This window comes from Monodon monoceros, unplaced genomic scaffold (genome assembly GCF_005190385.1).
Source record: "Monodon monoceros isolate NGI ecotype Baffin Bay Population unplaced genomic scaffold, NGI_Narwhal_1 Super_Scaffold_9, whole genome shotgun sequence".
NCBI lineage: Eukaryota > Metazoa > Chordata > Mammalia > Artiodactyla > Monodontidae > Monodon > Monodon monoceros.
The window spans coordinates 45,545,115-45,563,936 of record NW_021703786.1 but is presented as its reverse complement, the minus strand read 5'-3'; the positions used below and the strand labels follow the sequence as shown (position 1 = coordinate 45,563,936).

Genomic DNA, 18,822 nt, shown 5'->3' with positions numbered 1-18,822 from the left:
AAGCGCACAGCTTAACACTGAAACCAGTTAAGGTAAATACCACTCGTAACGCCGAGAGCTCCCGTAGAGAGCAGTAACTTCCCCATCATGCTGCAGCACAACTCTGGCAGACTTGCTCTAAAACCCGTGGCCCGTCAGAGCAGTGACGTATATGCTGATTGCCGTGTGGGCGCGCTTTCCTCTCTACAAGGAAGCAAAATCTAGGGGCTGCGACCAGCTGCGGCAAAGAGAAAAGGGGCCCAGGTGGCTGCTAGCTGCGTGGTGGCAGGTCACCGAAGGGAGCCACCAGAGTCGCGGTGGTGCAGGCTGGCTCGGCCACACGTTCACTGGAGGTGAAAGGCGTGCGGGGGTCTGGCCTTGTCCTCTGCAAGCTTCCATGCAGAGGAAGGGATGGATGCTGGAGGTGGGGGAGGGGCACCGGCATCCAAGCATCAGCCCGACAGGACAGACTCCATCGAGGTTACTTCAGTTCACCCCCCATCTACCAGATAGCAACACCATTTCCCCTGACGCATCGGAACCGCAGGCCATCCGACCCCTTCACCAGCAGAAGCAGGGAGTGCTGTGTTGGAGCACATCCTCGGTTTTAACCAATATGCACATACTGGACTTCCCTGGCGGTCCACTGGTTAAGACTCCGTGCTTCCAATGCAAGGAGGGTGGGTTTGATCCCTGGTTGGGGAACTAAGATCCTGCAAGCCGTGCAGTGTGGCAAAAAAAAAAAAAAGCGCATATCATTGGTACTTTTTTTTTTTTTTTTAAACAAGAATTGAAGGGAAGAAGTGAGCAGAACCTTTTTTTCTACCGTGGTTGAAAGCTCAGCTGAGAAAGGCTATTTCAACCAAGTCTAATCATTAGACTGTGGGTTCCAGCCCACAGTTCAGTGGTTTCCAGATATTTAAAAAGCAGGTATTTCAAAGACAAGGCCAGGACTTAAAACCGCTAAAAGCAGAGCTGCTCTGTGGAGGCGGGTAGGAGCCTCCAGCCCCACCGGCTCAGGTGGCTCTGCGGGGACACACCCTCCTGTTGCCCTGAGGCCCTGCGTGTTAGCGGGCAAAGTCCCTGGCACGTTATCAGGCTCACCTCCTCCGTTTCTTCAGCACTGAGCGCTCGCTCTGGACACCCACCGTCTGACCTCAGCCTGTCGGCTCGGCACGGCTTCTCTCCAGGCCCAGAACCTGACGGGCACACGCCCCTACCCACCTGCCTCTGTAAATGACCCTACTGCCCTCGCCTTACTGCAGGCTTTCCCTTAGCCCCCTTCTCGGGGGCAGGCTCCCCTTCCCACCACGCACAGCCTGGGACAGGTGGCAGGGGTGTGGGGGTGTCTGCGTGTGCAAGCAGCCAGGTCTACCAGCCGAGGCAGCCTGGGGATTCCTGGGCTGGCCTCACGCGCCCAGCAGCTTGGGTCTTAGAGGGAGGAGCCGGTCAGGAGGCCAGCAGGGGCCTCAGGCAGCCCACCTGCTCACCGCTAGTTGCGCGCGCTCTCCCGGGACTTCCCGTGAGCCGTGTCTGGCTGCGCTCGTCACTTTCCTCTTGCCTACGCTTGGCGGCTGGCCCATCTGTTACGTGGGTACCTGCACTCACCTGTCTTTGTGGACACGGGCCTCCTCCTCGTCTGTTTCCTCACCACTGTTCGTCAGACCAATTGCTGCAGCCAGCAGATGCCCAAACACCCCCATCTCCTCCTGTTTCTGTGTCCGTCCCCTCTAGCCCTCTGGTCCCTGCGCCCCCCTTACTTGGTTCAGGTGTAACTCTCCCTCTAGCCAGGTGTGCGTACCTGGGGCTTTTCTGATCACACCTCCCTCTGCGCACCTGGCTGTGGTGCATCCACCCGCCCTGTGCTTTCTACCTACAGGCCGGTTGGTTTCTAACCACCGAGATTTTGTTACTGTTCCACGTGCCACTGTTTCCAGGAGGGAGAGAGGATGCTCGAAGTGACAGCATACAGGAAACACCCCACTCCCCGAGGACGAGCATCTCTGCCCTGCCCCCACTTACCGCAGTTCCTGCTGAGCTGCCGTGGTGTCCAACGTGTCCTCAAGCTCTGTCTTCAGAGCTTCCAGCTCCTCACTCAAGTCCCTCTTCTGCTTTTCCGCCTTGTTCCGCGAAGCCTTCTCGGATTCAAAGTCTTCCTGCAGCTCAGCAAGCTGGGCTTGCAGCTCTCGCGCGACTTTAAGTGCGTTGTTCTTGTGCAGCGTCTCGTCGTCACCCCTGCGGGGACACCCGGGCACGGGAAGCGCTCAGAGTCGGCACCCGGGGACTCTTCCCACAAGGAGACCCTGAGACACCACCCCCAGCCCACGGCCCACGGCTTGGAGGCCCAGAGCTGGTATCAGGATGGAGTCTGGGTCCTGTCCAAAGGGCTAATAAAGTTCTCCGTGGAAGCGTAGGCCCATCTCACTTTAATGATCATAGTATTTAAAAATTCCCTCTCAGGCAGATGTTCTTCTAGTTAAGACACTGCTCAAGGTAGCGGTCTTGTCCGTCAGATTGGTTCCAGCCCACGGCAAATGTGCAAATTCAGAGAAGTTCTTGGAACAAAGTGGAAGCAGACCCGCCACCTTCACACCCTCCACTCTACGCCTCCTCTATCCTCTGGTGCATCTTTTTGCTCACGTGTGATTTAACGTGGGTGGATGTTCTGACCGGGGATGGGTGGGAAGTTTGAGATGAGGGAGGGGAAGCTGACACATGGGAGCAGGTGGAGAATTTTAGTTCTGGGTCTCAGCCCTCACCTCTGTATGTAGCCGAAGAAAGACTAACAGTGACAGAGGCAGAGAAGAATTTCTGTTATAAGATCTTCTTGATTGTAATAAATTATAAATTAAACTGAGTCCTATGACCATGTAACCAAAGAGTCATTGGTTAAAGAAATGAAATGAAATATTAGCATAAATGTATTTACTATATATGACTTACATTCTGTAACTGAATGGTTTAGGACTGAGTAGCAAATCATGCTACAAGAGGGGAGAATACTTCCGAAAAGTGATTTCCTCTAAACTTCTAAATCACATTGAGACTAATCTGTAACGTACAGAAACCAGAGCATTTGATATGGTTAAAACTGTTGGTTCAGGTGTGAATTTCCAAGGATTTCATGATACAACTCGTGATTTTTAAGTGTAAATACCAAGAAGGATTGATGAGATTTTCTGGCTGCCCCAACACACATGCTCCCTGGTCTCCCAGGCCCGTGTCACACCCAATGACGAGGAAGCCATACGTCGGAGTCCCGGGGTCTCTCTGTCGGGACCCCCTCCAGCCGCATGCCTAGCGCAGACCTGGCCAGGGCGCCCTGCAGCTCCTCCTCCTTCTTGGCCACCTGGATCTTGAGCTCGTCAATCTGCGCCTGGAGCTCGGCGATCTGGTCCTGCAGGTCTGTGGTCTCACCGTCCAGTTTCCTTTTGGCCTTTTCCAGTTCCTGGCGGGTCTTCTCCTCCTTCTTCAAGCGCTCTTTAGGGCAAGAAACAAGAAGCCCTTCAACACACTGAATGTCACTCCATATGGACAAATTCAAAAAGTAAACTGATTAAAGTTGAAAATTAGCCGTTGCATTCTAAAGCACGTCGCTTGCCAACCGCTCCATCACCTGAAGCCCATTAAGATCAAACCGAAGGCGAGATATATCAGTAGGAGGGTGGAATTTTCAGGAAGAAACTGGGAGGATTCTAAGGATATCCTTCCACAGGGAGCAGGCCCCCGCTCTCAGAGCCAAAGTGACCTGGACCCCGTGCTGTGCCCGGGATCGCAGAGGGCTTGGCAGAAGCTGGGTGGCATGTGACTCCTGTCCCCCAGGCTCCCCTTTCACCGGGAATCCCTGGTTTGAACCCAGACTGCAGTTCCTGAGCCCTGAGGGCGAGAGGGCAGAGTGTGGGCATCTCTCCCGCCCGCCCTCTGAATCCTGCAGTGATTCCTTAATTAGGGCCGGGGATGCTTCCCTTCACACACTGTCCTCACCCGCCCAACAGTCAGGTGAGAAAAGGACAGGCCTACCTACCCTTCCCAGAAGAATCGCCTACAGGTAAGAATGGTTTATGGAAAGAATTTCAGGCTGACAACAACGAGGACAACAAAATCCTAAATATTGTTTTAGAAACCACTCATTTTCTCCCCGTTATAAACGACCACACGACAGCAAGGTGTTAAGAGCCAGGTTCTTCCTCCTCTGTCGATGCCAGTCTCCAGCTGCGGGTCAAAGGGAAGGTTTTCTGGGCTCTTTCCAACTTCCACCCTCTTTTCTTATTTCTTTTGCAGAAGGCAGTGATCCATTTTGCAAAAATCCTAGCATTTGCTGACATGACTTGGGCCATCAGAGTGAGACACTGCTACCGTGCACAGAGTCTCCTGTCCCTGTCCGGTTTTGTGTCAGGAGCTGTCCCTTTGTGAAGGGAAACCTAGGCACCTCGACGCAGCATTTAGATTAAACACACACAAATTCAACGGCCTGTACAGCTCAAACTTAATTTACGTCCCAACTGTGTCCACCAAAGGGCAATCTATTTTACTACAGGACCTAACTTTAAAAAGTAAAAGTTTAAAGATAATCTAGTGCCGTTTGATGGCACTAAATACTTGGTGACTAGGCAAATGACACCACCATATAAGAGGGCTATTTTAATAGTTGAACCCACACTGATGAGTGATCCCCAAGCACATTTTCTATCACAGCATGTTCTGATTTAAGTAGAATCTAAAGGCTCACATGTCCTAGCCCTAAATTTCTCTAGCCTCCAACACTCACCTTCTAAGTCTGAGATCATCACTTCTTGCTTATTCCTGATCTTGGCCAGGTTTTTTGCCTTTTCTTCCTCTTCAGCCAGCTGAGAGGAGCACTCAGCAATGCGATCTTCCATGAGTTTCTTTTCCTGAATAGGAAAAACGGCTTCAGAAAAGGCATTCAAAATGACAAGTGGGTTTGGTTATTACTTAGAAAACAAGTAACGTTGGCACTGTCTCCCCCAGCAGACCGTATATTCCAAAAAGGCAGGAAAAGGAGGCTCATGACCCTCCAGAGCTTCGCCCGCCCGCCCGGCCTGCAGTCCCGCAGCCGGTGCCGAATGTATCACCGCCCAGATGGGAACAAGTCGTCGGTGAGTGTCCAAAGGGCACAAAATGTCCACGTTCAGTCATCTCAGGGATTAAAAGGATGTTTGGTGGATTAAAAAAATTAAATAGTTTCTGTCTTTAGAAATCTATACCGACTATAAATCTGTAGAGACTTAGAAAACTGAATAAATGAACTTGAAATCTTGAGAATTTCCTGTTTGAAGCCACTTTCAGTGAGAGCATTGACACAAGTATTTTCCATCTTCTAAAAGCAGCTCTTGGACTCCCCTGGTGGCACAGTGGCTAAGAATCTGCCTGCCAATGCAGGGGACACGGGTTCGAGCCCTGGTCCAGGAGGATCCCACATGCCGCGGAGCAACTAAGGCCGTGCACCACAACTGCTGAGCCTGAGCTCTAGAGCCCGCCAGCCACAACTGCTGAGCCCACGTGCCACAACTACTGAAGCCCACGGGCCTAGAGCCCGTGCTCCGCAACAAGGGAAGCCACTGCGATGAGAAGCCTGTGCACCTCAACGAAGGGTAGCCCCTGCTCGCTGCAACTAGAGAAAGCCCGCGCGCAGCAACGAGGACCCAATGCAGCCAAAACTAACTAAATAAAATACATTTATTAAAAAAATAAAAATAAAATCAGCTCTTAAATGGAAATAGTCTCTTACTTTGATAAATTTGGAATTTTGGTCCTCGAGAAGCAGAATCTCCTCTTCCATCTTCTTGATCTTGGCCTCTGCCGTCACCTTCTCCAGCTGCAGTTTCTGGCGAGCCCCCTCCTCCTCGTCCAGCTGCTCCTCCAGGTCCTTGGGGAGAAGTACATGCGGTCAGTCTCCACACTTTCTCTACGAAATTCTACACATGCTAACAAGCAAGGTCAAAATGAAAGGCCAGTGTTTGATTTTCAAAATGGCAGGGTTATTTTTAAAAATATAAAATGTAATTATGTGAAACAGACACTTGTGTCCACTATAGGTTAAGTACAAAGTGGGTCAGTCCTTCTAGAAGCCAACATGGAAAAATGCAGCAGCGCTGAAAAAGAGCATTTCTTTTAAACCAGCGATTTTAGGAAAAGGTACAGATGTGATTTATATTTAAAAGACCTGTGGCAAAGTGTTATCATACTGAGGAACTATGAACATAACTTCAAAAAAGTCTTGGTGATTAAAAGTGGGTACATTTGTAAAATGGGATAATGTGTAGTTATTAAAATCCGTACTTTAGAATAGTAGCAACACAGGGAAACTGAATGATACAGTCCAACTACATCAAACACGTAAGAGAAAGACAACTCAGAAACAACCATGGAAATAGTACAGGTTGGTGAGAATGGACTGTCTCAGGTCAGGCGTGCCGTGCCGTTCACAACATGAGTGCATCACCAAACTGGGTGGGATTCCAGAGTTTACACATGGTTTTCCTATAACATGCTTCTCTTTATTTCATACCCTACATTATTGTAGCTAATAAACATATGCATTACAGAACAGAGTTGTACATACAAATCAATATATGGCCAATTTAAGAAATTTTCAAGGGACTTCCCTCGTGGCACAGTGGTTAAGAATCCACCTGCCAATGCAGGGGACATGGGTTCAAGCCCTGGTCCAGGAAGATCCCACATGCCACGGAGCAACCAAGCCCGTGCGCCACAACTACTGAGCCTGCGAGCCTAGAGACCGTGCCCCGCAACAAGAGAAGCCACCGCAAAGAGAAGCCCGTGCACTGCAACGAAGAGTAGCCCCCGCTCGCCACAACTAGAGAAAGTCCGTGCACAGCAACAAAGGCCCAACGTAGCCAAAAATAAATAAATAAATTTATTTAAAAAAAAAATAATAAAAGCTCATAAACACAGAGGTTAAAAAAAAAACTTTCAAGGGTAATTTTGGCTAAATAATTTATCACGGTTGATTCTGTAATGAAACCTCTGCACAAGATTAACCTTTTTTGTGAAAAACTTCAAACACACATATAAGTACAGAGTAGCATGGTGATCCTGACACAAATGCATCAGCCCAAGCTTAACAAGCATCAGCTCATGGTCAGAGGTCACTTCTAAACCCCCAGCTTCTCCCTCCTCCACTGCGTTATTTTGAAGCAAATCCCGGACATCATATTTCACCTGTAAACCTTCAGGCTCTATCTCTAAAAGATGAAGACCATTTAAAAATACACTTGTTTGAACTGGAATCCAAATAAGGTTCACACACTGTGATTGTTAAGACCCTTAAGACTGCTTTAATCTCTAGGTTCTCTTAAATTTCTTTCTCCTCCCTTTTTCTCACCATTTATTTGTTAAAAAAAAAAAAACCAAAAGGGCTTCCCTGGTGGCGCAGTGGTTGAGAGTCCACCTGCCGATGCAGGGGACACGGGTTCGTGCCCCGGTCCGGGAAGTTCCCACGTGCCGCGGAGCGGCTGGGCCCGTGAGCCATGGCCGCTGAGCCTGCGCGTCCGGAGCCTGTGCTCCGCAACGGGAGAGGCCGCAGCAGTGAGAGGCCCGCGTACCGCAAAAAAAAAAAAAAAAAAAACCCCAAAAGAACCCCACAGGTCATTCGTCCTACAGTTTCCCAGAGTCTGGATTTTGTCCACTGCATCCCTGCACTGCATACTCCTAGGGTGACAAAAGCAGTGAACAGACAGTGGGTCCAGAGTAATTCAACTGATAAATGAATCCACATGTACCTGTTCAGAAAGATATGCAGAAACATAACAGGGATTAACGGGATGATGGGTGGGAGGAGACTTACAAGTGCGATTTTATATTCTCTGGGTATTCTACAATATAGTGTTATAATCAGGGAATTAATATTGAAAACAAAACAAAAACCAAAAACAGCTCTAGTAGTTTTTGGTTGAAAAGGAGACAGGCGAGAAATCCCTGAAAGCCTCACTTGTGGGGGGGTGGGGTGGGGAAAAAGGACAAGAGACCAACAAGGTTGGGTTTTCCCAAGAGCCATGCAGTTAATATAGAATCTCAGATATTCCATTAGAGGGGGAAAAATATTTAATAATAACATTACCATAAATATTTTATAATGTGTTTGAATTTACAATGGCGATATTAAGATAACAGTGCAAAAACCCAGTGAAAGAGTCTAGAGTAAAGGCTATGAAGATGGAAAGTATTGAAAAACAAAACAAGCAAACAACAACAACAAAAACCCTGTTCTTGCAAGGAAATGCTTGTTTTCTAAAGAGAGAAATGCAAGCATTTCATGTGAAGTTGTTAAAACGTGGAGTGTAAAACAGTAGGTTGGGGAGACTGGAGATGACTCTGGGTGTCCTTACCCTGTGTGAGTAAAATATTATCACTGAAATGAGCACATGCTCTGAAACAAAGAGAAAATCAAAATGGAAAACGAATTTGAAAAAGGATACATGTATATGTATAACTGAATTACTTTGCTGTACACCTGAAACTATCACACCAGTGTTAATCAACTATACTCCAGTATAAAAATAAAATGTTTAAAAAAAAAAAGAGAAAATCAAAACTGTTGATAATACCACCAGAACTCACTATTACTGGTGACTATTATTCTAGATCTTCTGTACGTCCCCTTATAAAAATCATACATAGTTTGTAAGTCATATACTTTTAGTTAGACCTTACTGTGTATACTCTTTTGCAACTCCCCTTACTAATGTATTATAAATACCCATAAAAACAGACATCTTTTCAATCTATAACTGTATATTGTTACCGTGGTTTACGAACCCCCTGTTGTTAGATAATCAGTAGGCTTCCGCTGATTTATGCTTTAAGTCCTAGAACCAGAATTGCTGGATTAATGTGTACTTTTTACAGCTTTCGTGATATTTTGCCAACCTATTACGGGATACTGGAAGGCTGTTTGTGTTGAAGAATGGAGAGGGCCTGGACGATTTATTGTATGGGGTATTTGCCAAGGAAATAATATGATATCTTTTGCGGTTCTGAGAAATGTCTGAAATGTCTGTGCTTTGCAAAGATAAGCTAAGGGGTGGGGATAAAATTAAGGGAGAGATCTGGAAGAAAGAAAGTTTGGTACTGGACCCATGAAGCAGTGGTGGCAGATACAGACACCCTGACACTCAAGGCCATACTGGATAGGCTGGGGTGGGATTCACGGAGGACGTGTCTCGGGGCACAGGCACGGTCACTGTTGTCTGGATCACTCATCTGGGTGCTCAGTCACAGGGAGAGCTGTGCTTCGCGTGGGGACAGCTGGATCTCAATAAGGAAGTGGCTACCAGCAGGAAGGGCTAAGTGTTTTATCCTGATTCCTGGCCACCTCCTGCGTCAGTGCTGAGCATTTATTATGAACCACACCACCTCGTAGGTGTCTCTAATGAATGGAGCGAGCAGTGGAATTATTAATGAGAACACAACGAACAAACTCCGTCCCCGCAGACCCTGGGACGCATCCTCTAAGATGCCACATCAGAACATGGAAACGATTCCTGTTCAAAATAACAAATCTGCGTTTGAAGGAATCTATTATATGTGTGCTTCAAATGATCTTTGAAAGGGGTGGGGGGGCGGTGGGGAGAAACGACTTATTACTTAGGCTCCTTTTGCTCCTCAATGGACACAAGAATCCAAACCCATAGCATCTCTTCACTCAACAGATCCATTTGGAAAACCCAAACTATAACCCTAAATGAAACTTATCACAGATACCTGAATATGTGCTTGCATTTTCTTCTTTTCATTTTGGAGGATTTGGTTTCTTTCTTCTTCTTCTTCAACCCTAGACTCCAAGTCATGGAGAATCTCTTCTAATTCCTGCTTCTTGGCGGCAAGTCTTGCCCTCATCTCTTCTGCTTCAGCAAAGAGCTCAGTCTCTGCTTGTAGTTGCTCTGCCAGGATATTCTTCTCTTCTAGCAGCTGCAATCACAATAAAGTGTCCGGTGCTATGACTGGCCGGTTATGCACAAGAGACAGTCACTGGGACTCCAGTGGTCAGTGCAGGTCGCCCAAGAAACCCGGAGTTAAAAATATACAACGTCACTCGCAAAACTTTCAAATATATCTTCGGCTCTAGCAAAATAAGCTGGGTGAAAACTTGAGACAACAGAAACAACGGAAAAGGTTATCCTGAATAATACATATTAAGTTCATGCTATTTTAAAGAATTCCCTTTTTTACTATTAAAGTAATTCACAAAGGGACCAAAGAATAGGAGGGGAAGCATTACAGAAATGCTATGAAGGTCACGGTGACTGAAGCCATCTGGTATCAAATGATATTCTGGCCTCTACCGTTCAAACTTTTTGGCCCTGAACACATCAGTCGTATCACTGTCAACTACAAGCATTTCCTGAGTCTCGGCTTTGTCCACGAAGCACAGCTCCCTGAGAACGGGATGTGGACCCAAGACCACTGTGGCTGGAGAACAGGCAGGGGGGTGCCTTGTACTGTCTCATCCTTTTACTTTTTTCTAGGTCCCTTGTGAGCAGTCACAGGAAGGTGCGAATACCAGGAGAAGTGCCACCGGCGTTAAACGCACACCTGATAGCAAACTTGATCATCTGGGTGTCCAAAGGGTGACAGAGGCAAAAATGCAAGAGGTCGAGCTGATTTCAGTTTATATATACCCCAATGCTTGGCCTAATACATCTGCTACCTCTATGCTCAAACGTCTATGCTTTGGAAAGGAGTGAAAAATACACATAAAGTAAGATGCTGTATATTTGGAATTCACTGGGTGGGTCCCTATCTGCGGGCTCGCGCATCTTCTTTCAGGGCTGAGCGGGAACTGGTGAGCTGTACCTGTTGGTGCTTCCTCTCCATCTCCTCCAGCTCCCCTTCCACCTTCGTCTGCTTCTCTTTCACCTTCAGCAGCTCTTCGTCTTTGGCCTGGAGTTCCTCCTCTTGGCGAGTGACTTGTAGGAGCGGCTTCACCTACGTTCACGACATTGAACACTGACTGTCGCACCCTGCACCTCCCCGCCCCTGGGCTTCTCTTGGTCCCGTGCGTGCCACCCCAGGGGGAGCCGGGCGCCCACCTTGGTGAAGACGCGCCACCACTGCCAGTGCCGCAGCTTCAGGTACGCGGCGCAGTTGCGCTGCAGCACCTTCAGGGCGCTCAGCTGTTGCTGCTTCTTGGCGAAGGCCCTGAAGAGGAGGAAGGAAAACTAGTTAAAGTAAACTGTGGTTTTGTTTTTGCTTTGTTTTGCTTGTAAACAACAATCATTTATTCCTCACAGTTCTGGAGGCTGGGAAGTCCAGGATCATGGCCCCGGCAGATTCCGTGTCTGCCGAGGACCCACTTCCTCACTGACAGCTTCTTCTTGCTGTCGCCTCACATGGGGGAAGGGCAAGGAAGCTCTGTGGGGTCTCGCTCATGAGGACACTAATCCCATTCGTGAGGGCTCCACCTTCATGCACTAATCACCCCGAAGGCCCCACCTCCAAACACCATCCCACTGGGGATTAGATTCTGGCACACGAATCTGGGGGACACATTCAGTCTACAGCAAATAAGAGAGAACTGGCTTTGACAGCTGCTGTCATAGGAGACTTCCTAGAGGTGAACGTTCTTTGTGGGCTGGGCTGGGGATCGGGGACATGACCACGTCCCCGCCGGATGGCGGGCCTGCTCCGCCCACCTCAACTCTTGTCACGGGACCTGGCACTCTGTTCACAGACGCTGCCGGAAACGGCCCCTGCCACCTACCCCCAGACACACACACGTACGTACGTGCGCGCGCACACGCGGGTGTGAACAAGGCCCTGCTCTCCCCTTCCCTTTGCTGCGCTCCTCATCCATCCTCTATTAGATACTCTTTCCTTTTTGGATCCGTCACAGGAGAAACATCCCTCTCTTTCTTTCTAAGGTACCCTTTCTCCTCCTTCCCTCCTGGACTGGACCTGCAGATCCTCATGCTGACACCTCTCATTTACAGACGCGCTCAGAGAAGCCCTCCCCGAGGACCCACGCTGAAGCAGGACCCCTTTATTGTCTGTCTTGGCCCCTTGTTTGTATCCTTATTTAGAACGTGTATCTGCTTACCTGGCTCTCGGTCCCACAGGACAGGGACCTCAAGTCTCCCGTGCTCTCGTATTTTTCGCACAAAACACATGCTTATTAGCACAAGCACACACTCTAAGCATTTAATACATGATTTCCCACTTACTTTCTGGCTAAATAACCTCTGCAAACAGCCTGAAAGAAGATAATGATATCGGTAATTTTTAAATCTCTTTCTTCCTCTAAGTGTGCCAGAACTCCAGCTCTGAAAAATATCTTGCTCTGTCCAATCCTGTACAAGTTTGGGTCCAGTTCTAAAGCCCGGATCTGAGAGAGAGAGAGAGTCTGTTTGTTATGTTTGCTACAGGAAAGATTGTGTCAACAGCCCACGAACCAGAAAAATCCAGAAGAGCTTACCATGCGCTCACAAGCCTGTTTGCCATCCATAAAGCCCTTAGGAATAGCATTTGGAGTTAGGATCTCGTATCTGTAAGAAAAGCAGCCCAAAAGCCTTTTGTAAAAATCTGTGGAAATGTTTACCTACTAACTATGAGTTCTGCTTCCCCTAAGAGGCAAGGATATAATGGGCAATCATGTCGAATGAAGAGTAAAGAAATGACGAGCTGATAATCTGAGGTTTTCTGCGGATCTAGTTTCTATTTCTTAAAAGCAGCAGCAAAATGAAAATGCAGTCATTTCTCCCAAGTCAGAGACCATGTTTAAGAAGTTGTGGTGGAGAGGAATCAAAAGCATGGTGATTTTAGAAACTTCTTATTTTTTATTTCCCACAAAATGTCCACATCCTTCAGATGCAAGGAGAATCTGGCTCTTTGCGTGTTGAGTCACTGTCAACTTGTAGGCATTTATTAGATAACAGAAAAGGCTGTAAGAGCAATGCTTGGAGGGCCTCTGTTTAGTACAGGAGGAAGGGGACTTCCCTGGTGGCGCAGTGGTTGAGAATCCACCTGCCAATGCAGGGTACACGGGTTTGAGCCCTGGTCCGGGAAGATCCCACATGCTGCGGAGCAACTAAGCCTGTGAGCCACAACTACCAAGCCTGTGTGCTGCAACTACTGACGCCTGCGCGCCTAGAGCCTGTGCTCTGCAACAAGAGAAGCCACCGGGATAAGAAGCCCACGCACCGCAACGAAGAGTAGTCCCCGCTCGCTGCAACTAGAGGAAGCCTGCGCACAGCAATGAAGACCCAACACAGCCAAATATAAATAAATTAAAATTAAAACAAAACAAAAAAAGCACAGGAGGAAGTCTCAGGGTGACTCAAAACAGCACTGGGCTGGGCGCACATATGTTCACCGACCTGCACACTTGAGGTCTGTGCATTTACTATATGTGTGTTATACCCAAGAAAATAAATTTTAGCAAAAGACAGTGGCTGTATTAAAAGATGAATCCTGGCTACTTCAACCAACTTTGTATTTTGGATGCTAGTTATGTTCCATTTTCTTCTATCAAATAAAAAGTGAAGGGCTTCCCTGGTGGCGCAGTGGTTGAGAGTCCGCCTGCCGATGCAGGGGACGCGGGTTCGTGCCCCGGTCCGGGAGGATCCCACATGCCGCGGAGCGGCTGTGCCCGTGAGCCATGGCCGCTGAGCCTGCGCGTCCGGAGCCTGTGCTCCGCAACGGGAGAGGCCACAGCAGTGAGAGGCCCGCGTACCGCAAAAAAAAAAAGTGAAAACCTACCAGCTCGTTTATCATATGGTGGGGCCATAATAAGGGTTTCCCTGAAAACCTGTAGGGATTGGAACAGTTTTTCAACTGGATTCCCTCTGGGAGAAAGGGCTACTCTTCGACCTGCAGCACTGTTTATTTTATGGAAAAACAAATGCTTCATATTTGGAAACTTGATTTCCAGGAGCAAAGAGGAAAAAGGCAAACTAGACTAACTGTTAAAGAAAATTACATAATACACTTTAAAAAAAACTGTTGCCCATCATACGTTTTCATCCATTTCTACTGCACACTGATCTTCTCCCTCTTGTTTTTTTCCTAATTCTTTTCTAATCTCCACCTATTTCCGACCCTACTTTAGTAAAAGGATTGTAAGAACACACACACGGGCACACACAGTGGGAAAAATATATACATACACACGTACACAGATATATTCATTGAAAAAAAGATGGAAAGAAATGTCCCAAAGTGCTTTTAGGAGTCACACCTGAATAATTTTTATTTACTTTTAACGTATTTAAAATTTTTCCTAAAAGGAACATACGTTATTCCTATATTTTATTTTTATTTTATTTTATTTCTTGCGGTACACGGGCCTCTCACTGCTGTGGCCTCTCCCGTTGCGGAGCACAGGCTCCGGACGCGCAGGCTCAGCGGCCACGGCTCACGGGCCCAGCCGCTCCGCGGCACGTGGGATCTTCCCGGACCGGGGCACGAACCCGCGTCCCCTGCATCGGCAGGCGGACTCTCAACCACTGCGCCACCAGGGAAGCCCCCTATATTTTAAAACATCAGTTTAAAAAAAAGTTATGCTTAAATCCCAGGTAGAACTGTCTGAACGAGTGAACTGTAAGTTCTCAGCTCTGTGTTTCCTCGCAGCTGCCTCAGGGCCCCAAGGCCCCAGTCTTTGCTGCGCCCAGAGAAGTTATGAGCACCCTGCCTCTTTGTAAAGTAGGCACTCAATATTCCCGACCAACGATAAAGGGAATAATGATGACCTCCCTCCTATATGAAAAGAGAACGGAAACCCTCCAGGGAACAAGGAAGAGTCTTTTCGCATCATCTCACTGTTTGAGTCACATTCAGATAAGCTTTGATACACACAGAACCCAGGTAAAGGTGAGCAATACCTCTGTCTGAATTCCTGGAAAACAATCCGGTTGGGGAATCCCTGGCGACAGATCCTGATCCCTTCCAGGACACCATTGCAGCGAAGCTGATCCAGCACTAGGTGCGGGTCCAGTTTTCCAGCCTAATCGAGCAGATGACAGTTTTAGAGCTTCATCTCTGGGACCGGACCTCGATCCGCCTTCGACACCCGCCTCCGTTTTGCTAAGCACGTACCCGCTTCTCGTGATTTGGAATGATGCAGCGCACAAAGTTAGGGTTGGTGTTGCGGAGCGTCGCCATCAACTTGGTGAGAGATTCTTTGTAGAGCTGCCCGACTGTACGGAACATGCCCTTCTTGGTTTTATAGGCGGAGCCAAAAGCTGTCTCCGTCATCCCCGTCACTTGGTCCAGACCCACGATCCGGTCCACTGGTGGAAATGAAGAAGACAAGCGAAAATAAGGCAACTCTAACTCTTGAGCAGGGAAAGAAAAGACAGTGAGGGTGCAGCAGCACAAGCTTTGTGGGACAAATGATAAGAGATGCCATAGAGGTAGGGCAGTCAGCATATTTAGACACTGCACAAGCCGTGGACCTAAAAGCCACACACTTCTAGGGCAGGATACTGTAGCGCTTTGACAACTTCGTACCGCACACCAGCAGGTGCCTCCCGCTGCGCTAGGTTCAGGAACTCACTGCCTGATACCATTGGCCTGTCACATATACAGTTATTTGGTAGATGCAAGATTACTGGCTGGCATTGATACACAAACCGACACGGTGACAAGTCTCAAAATAGGAAATGGCTTCTGAAAATGTACATTAAGATATACGTTTATACAAAGCAAATCCACTTAGTGAAGATGCTCAGCAATTAGGGACCAGAGTCATCTCTTATGGGTCGTTAGATTTCCAAAGAGAAAGGCCAGCAAATGCAGGAAGATTGGATCACCTCAGCTCAGGTTTTTAGGAAGGAGTAAACTTCAACTCTCTCCTCAAAGCATGGATGACACTCAAGAAAGGGCAAGAACGCTCCATCGGAAGGAGTCTTCTGAAAAGTAATCAGTGCCTGAGCTGAGTTCAACGATGGCTAAACCTCTCAGACGCTACGCTCTTATTAAAGCAGTGGACAGTGGCCACTGTCCACACACCTAACGCTTCCCGTGATGGGATCACACGCAGAAGCCCGGCAAGTGCACCGGCCGCCAGCCAAACATTCGGTGCCTAATACGCTCTCGTCAAAAAAAATCTGATGAATGAATGAAACACACAACTGAAATACTTCTTTAAAAAACCAAAATATCAACTGAACTACCCCATCAACGCTCTCTTCGACCCTAGCAGTCCCCTCCGTTTCTTCCGCTTGCGCCCCAGGGCAGAAAGCACGTGGGGACCTGGCACCACGTGAAGTGCTCTCTCAGCAACACCTCAGTCTTGATTCCAATCCTTGCTTTCCAGTGAGGTTTTTATGGAAGAGGCGACCATGGCCCAGGAGGTAAGGGAACTTGTCCAAGTCACGCAGGCCTTCTGCGGAAGCTGCGAGAAGGGTGGATGACACCTGCACACTACCTACACTTTCCCCTGAGTGAAGCCGCCAGACTCGAGGGTTTAGGTCAAAGCGAGCCCTGCCTGTGTCCCTTGGAGACCAACACTCTCTCCTGGGCCTTCAGCCCGTCTCTCCTCACCAAGCCTGCCCCTGCACGCGCCACGACAATGAACTTCTGTGAGCCACCCGCTTCTGTCTCCTCAGAGCCGGGCCTCTTTCTAGGTGGTTCCCACACCTGCCATTCCTCATCCTTCCCGCCAGTTGCTCACTGTGCAGCCGACTGGCTTCCAGGTCACCCTCCCCACACCCCATTCCACTCAGGCCATGACAGGCCCGGGCCTTATTCAACTTGACCCTGGTCCATTTACCTGTTGACCATCACAGCAGCATTCTAGAAACTCGCCACGCCTGGCTTCTCTTGTGGACTAGGGACCCCACCTTCTCCTCGCCCTCGACCCACCTCTCTCACTACTACACTCTCCTTGATGACTTCTCTTTTGCGTTTTCTGTACATCACGACGCTAAGGGCCCAGACCCAGCTCACCTAAAATCCTTTCTAGAATAAGACAGGACACAAGTGCGGGCAGAGAGCATTTGACCAGAATTCCTCAAGCCCCAATCTCATCCTGGGCGATCACATCATACCTGACCTCCCAGCACCAGTTACTGAACACCTATATTCTCCTGTCCACCCGGAAGTCACACAGCTGCCTCTGCCCTCCACAAAGTGCCTCTCACGTCTGCTTTTCTCAGTATCACCCCCCTCTAACCTAGTGCGACGCCTGGCATATAACATGCTTGATACATGTATGTTAGCAAATAAATGAAGTAAACGTTAAATGCTTTCACAATTACAAACAGTGAGAAATGCACTGAAAGAAAAGAACAGGATGCTACAAGAAGGATGGGCGGTTAGAGACCTCTCTGGAGAAATTACGCTTAATGCCTTAAGGGTAAGGACGAGCCAGTGCGGAGATCACTGCAGGCAGTGGCAAGAGCAGGCGTGAAGGACCAGAGGCAGGAAGAAGTGCAAGCAGCAGGTGCCAGTGGGGCCTCAGGAGTGAGGAGGTGAGGACGCGCACGCAATAGAGAAGGGACTGGGGGAGGGGTCAGGGAGCAAGGCGTGGTCCATGCTGTAGTCCAGGCTCTGAGAGAGATGATGGTAGGCTGAACTTGGAAGATCACAGAGGAGATGGTGGAGAAGGAAGATTCCAGATGTGCTTTGGTGGCAGGACCGCCTTGCTCTTAGGATGAGCTTGGTATGGAGAATATGGCAGAGGGCGAGGGCAAGAACTCCTGGGATTTGGGCTTGGGCAGGCAAGTGGCTGGTGGCACCACTGGGAAGATGGGGAGAGAAGGGGGTTCTGTGGGTAGAAAGATGGATCCAAACTCTATTCAAGTTTGGGGCGCCTGTGACACGCTGAGGCGGAGATGTCAAGTGGACAGCGGACAGTCTGCTGCTAAGAATAGAGGTCTGAAGGAGAAAAGGTAGATTTGGGAGTTGCTGACTTGCAGCTAGGATTTAAAGTTACGGGACTGGATGAGCCCCCTAAGGGGCGAATGACCAGAGATGGGGGCGTGGGGCAAAAGCCCCAAGGAGCTGGGGCAGGCGGAGGAGTTGGATAAGGAGGACGAGAAGGGGCTGGACGTAGGGGGGCCCAAGGTCAATGTCCTAAACTGAAGCACATTCTCCCTGTCCCTCCTCCTGTATATCTAGTGCAGACGTGGCCACGGGTTACTCAAGCCAGAAAACGGGAGTCGGCCTCCATGCCCCTCCCACATCCAGCTGCTGATTTACCGGAACCAGTCAGGACAAGCTTCCGGAGTCTTCAGTCCATCCCTCCTCTCCACTGCCCTGGTCTGTGCGACAACGCCCTACCGGGTTCCTTCCTCCAGCCTCACTCTCCCATTTCATCCTCCACCCCTGCAGCCACAATGTGCTTTCCAGTTACACCTTTGTCACGATTAACAGCTGTGTCTAAAACTAAGCAAGCTCCTTGCTCCTAGACTTAAAATCCTTCCATTTCTCCTACAGCTTGTAGGAAAAGGTCCAAATAACAGCCCAGCAGCAGAGCACAGGGATGAAGAACTCTACCCAGAGACTCAGAAACACCTGCCACCTACAAGCTGCGTGAACTTGGGTCTAGTTACCCATCTTCTCCCAGCCTCAGTTTGTTCCTCTGTGAAATGGAGCCTTAAAGAACCGAGGTGCCTAGAAAGCATGAAGTGCTCGGTGAAGGGACCTCCTGTCACCTTCCCTAGACGCCAACTCTACAAACCAGCTGCATTTTCTCAGACACAAAGCTCTCAAGTCTCCATCCTTTTCTCTCTGCCAGGAGCCCCGCCTCCTTGCAAACTCATAATGGCTTTTAAATCTCCATCCCTTTCCCTACCACCTCTTCCTGTCCACCTGCCTCCAGGCTAAACAGGCCACTCCCTCCTCAAAGCTTCAAATCACATA

The 18,822-nt window shown here is 48.8% G+C and overlaps 1 protein-coding gene across 1 annotated transcript in view; it reads right to left on the bottom strand.

Annotated features, from left to right (window-relative positions):
• The window catches only part of LOC114888589 (myosin-10), a 31,133-nt gene extending 15,893 nt beyond the window's left edge, over positions 1 to 15,240 (bottom strand). Inside the window, exons 1-11 of the mRNA XM_029210769.1 lie at positions 15,052 to 15,240; positions 14,838 to 14,959; positions 12,434 to 12,503; positions 12,183 to 12,343; positions 11,052 to 11,160; positions 10,816 to 10,947; positions 9,724 to 9,930; positions 5,729 to 5,866; positions 4,748 to 4,871; positions 3,288 to 3,459; positions 2,002 to 2,214 (exon numbers count right to left, since the gene is read on the bottom strand). Of these exons, the coding sequence (XP_029066602.1) occupies positions 2,002 to 2,214; positions 3,288 to 3,459; positions 4,748 to 4,871; positions 5,729 to 5,866; positions 9,724 to 9,930; positions 10,816 to 10,947; positions 11,052 to 11,160; positions 12,183 to 12,343; positions 12,434 to 12,503; positions 14,838 to 14,959; positions 15,052 to 15,210 (1,607 nt within the window). The 5' untranslated portion in view covers positions 15,211 to 15,240. The remainder of the gene's footprint in view (positions 1 to 2,001; positions 2,215 to 3,287; positions 3,460 to 4,747; positions 4,872 to 5,728; positions 5,867 to 9,723; positions 9,931 to 10,815; positions 10,948 to 11,051; positions 11,161 to 12,182; positions 12,344 to 12,433; positions 12,504 to 14,837; positions 14,960 to 15,051) is intronic.
• Between the last annotated feature and the right edge of the window lie 3,582 nt (positions 15,241 to 18,822).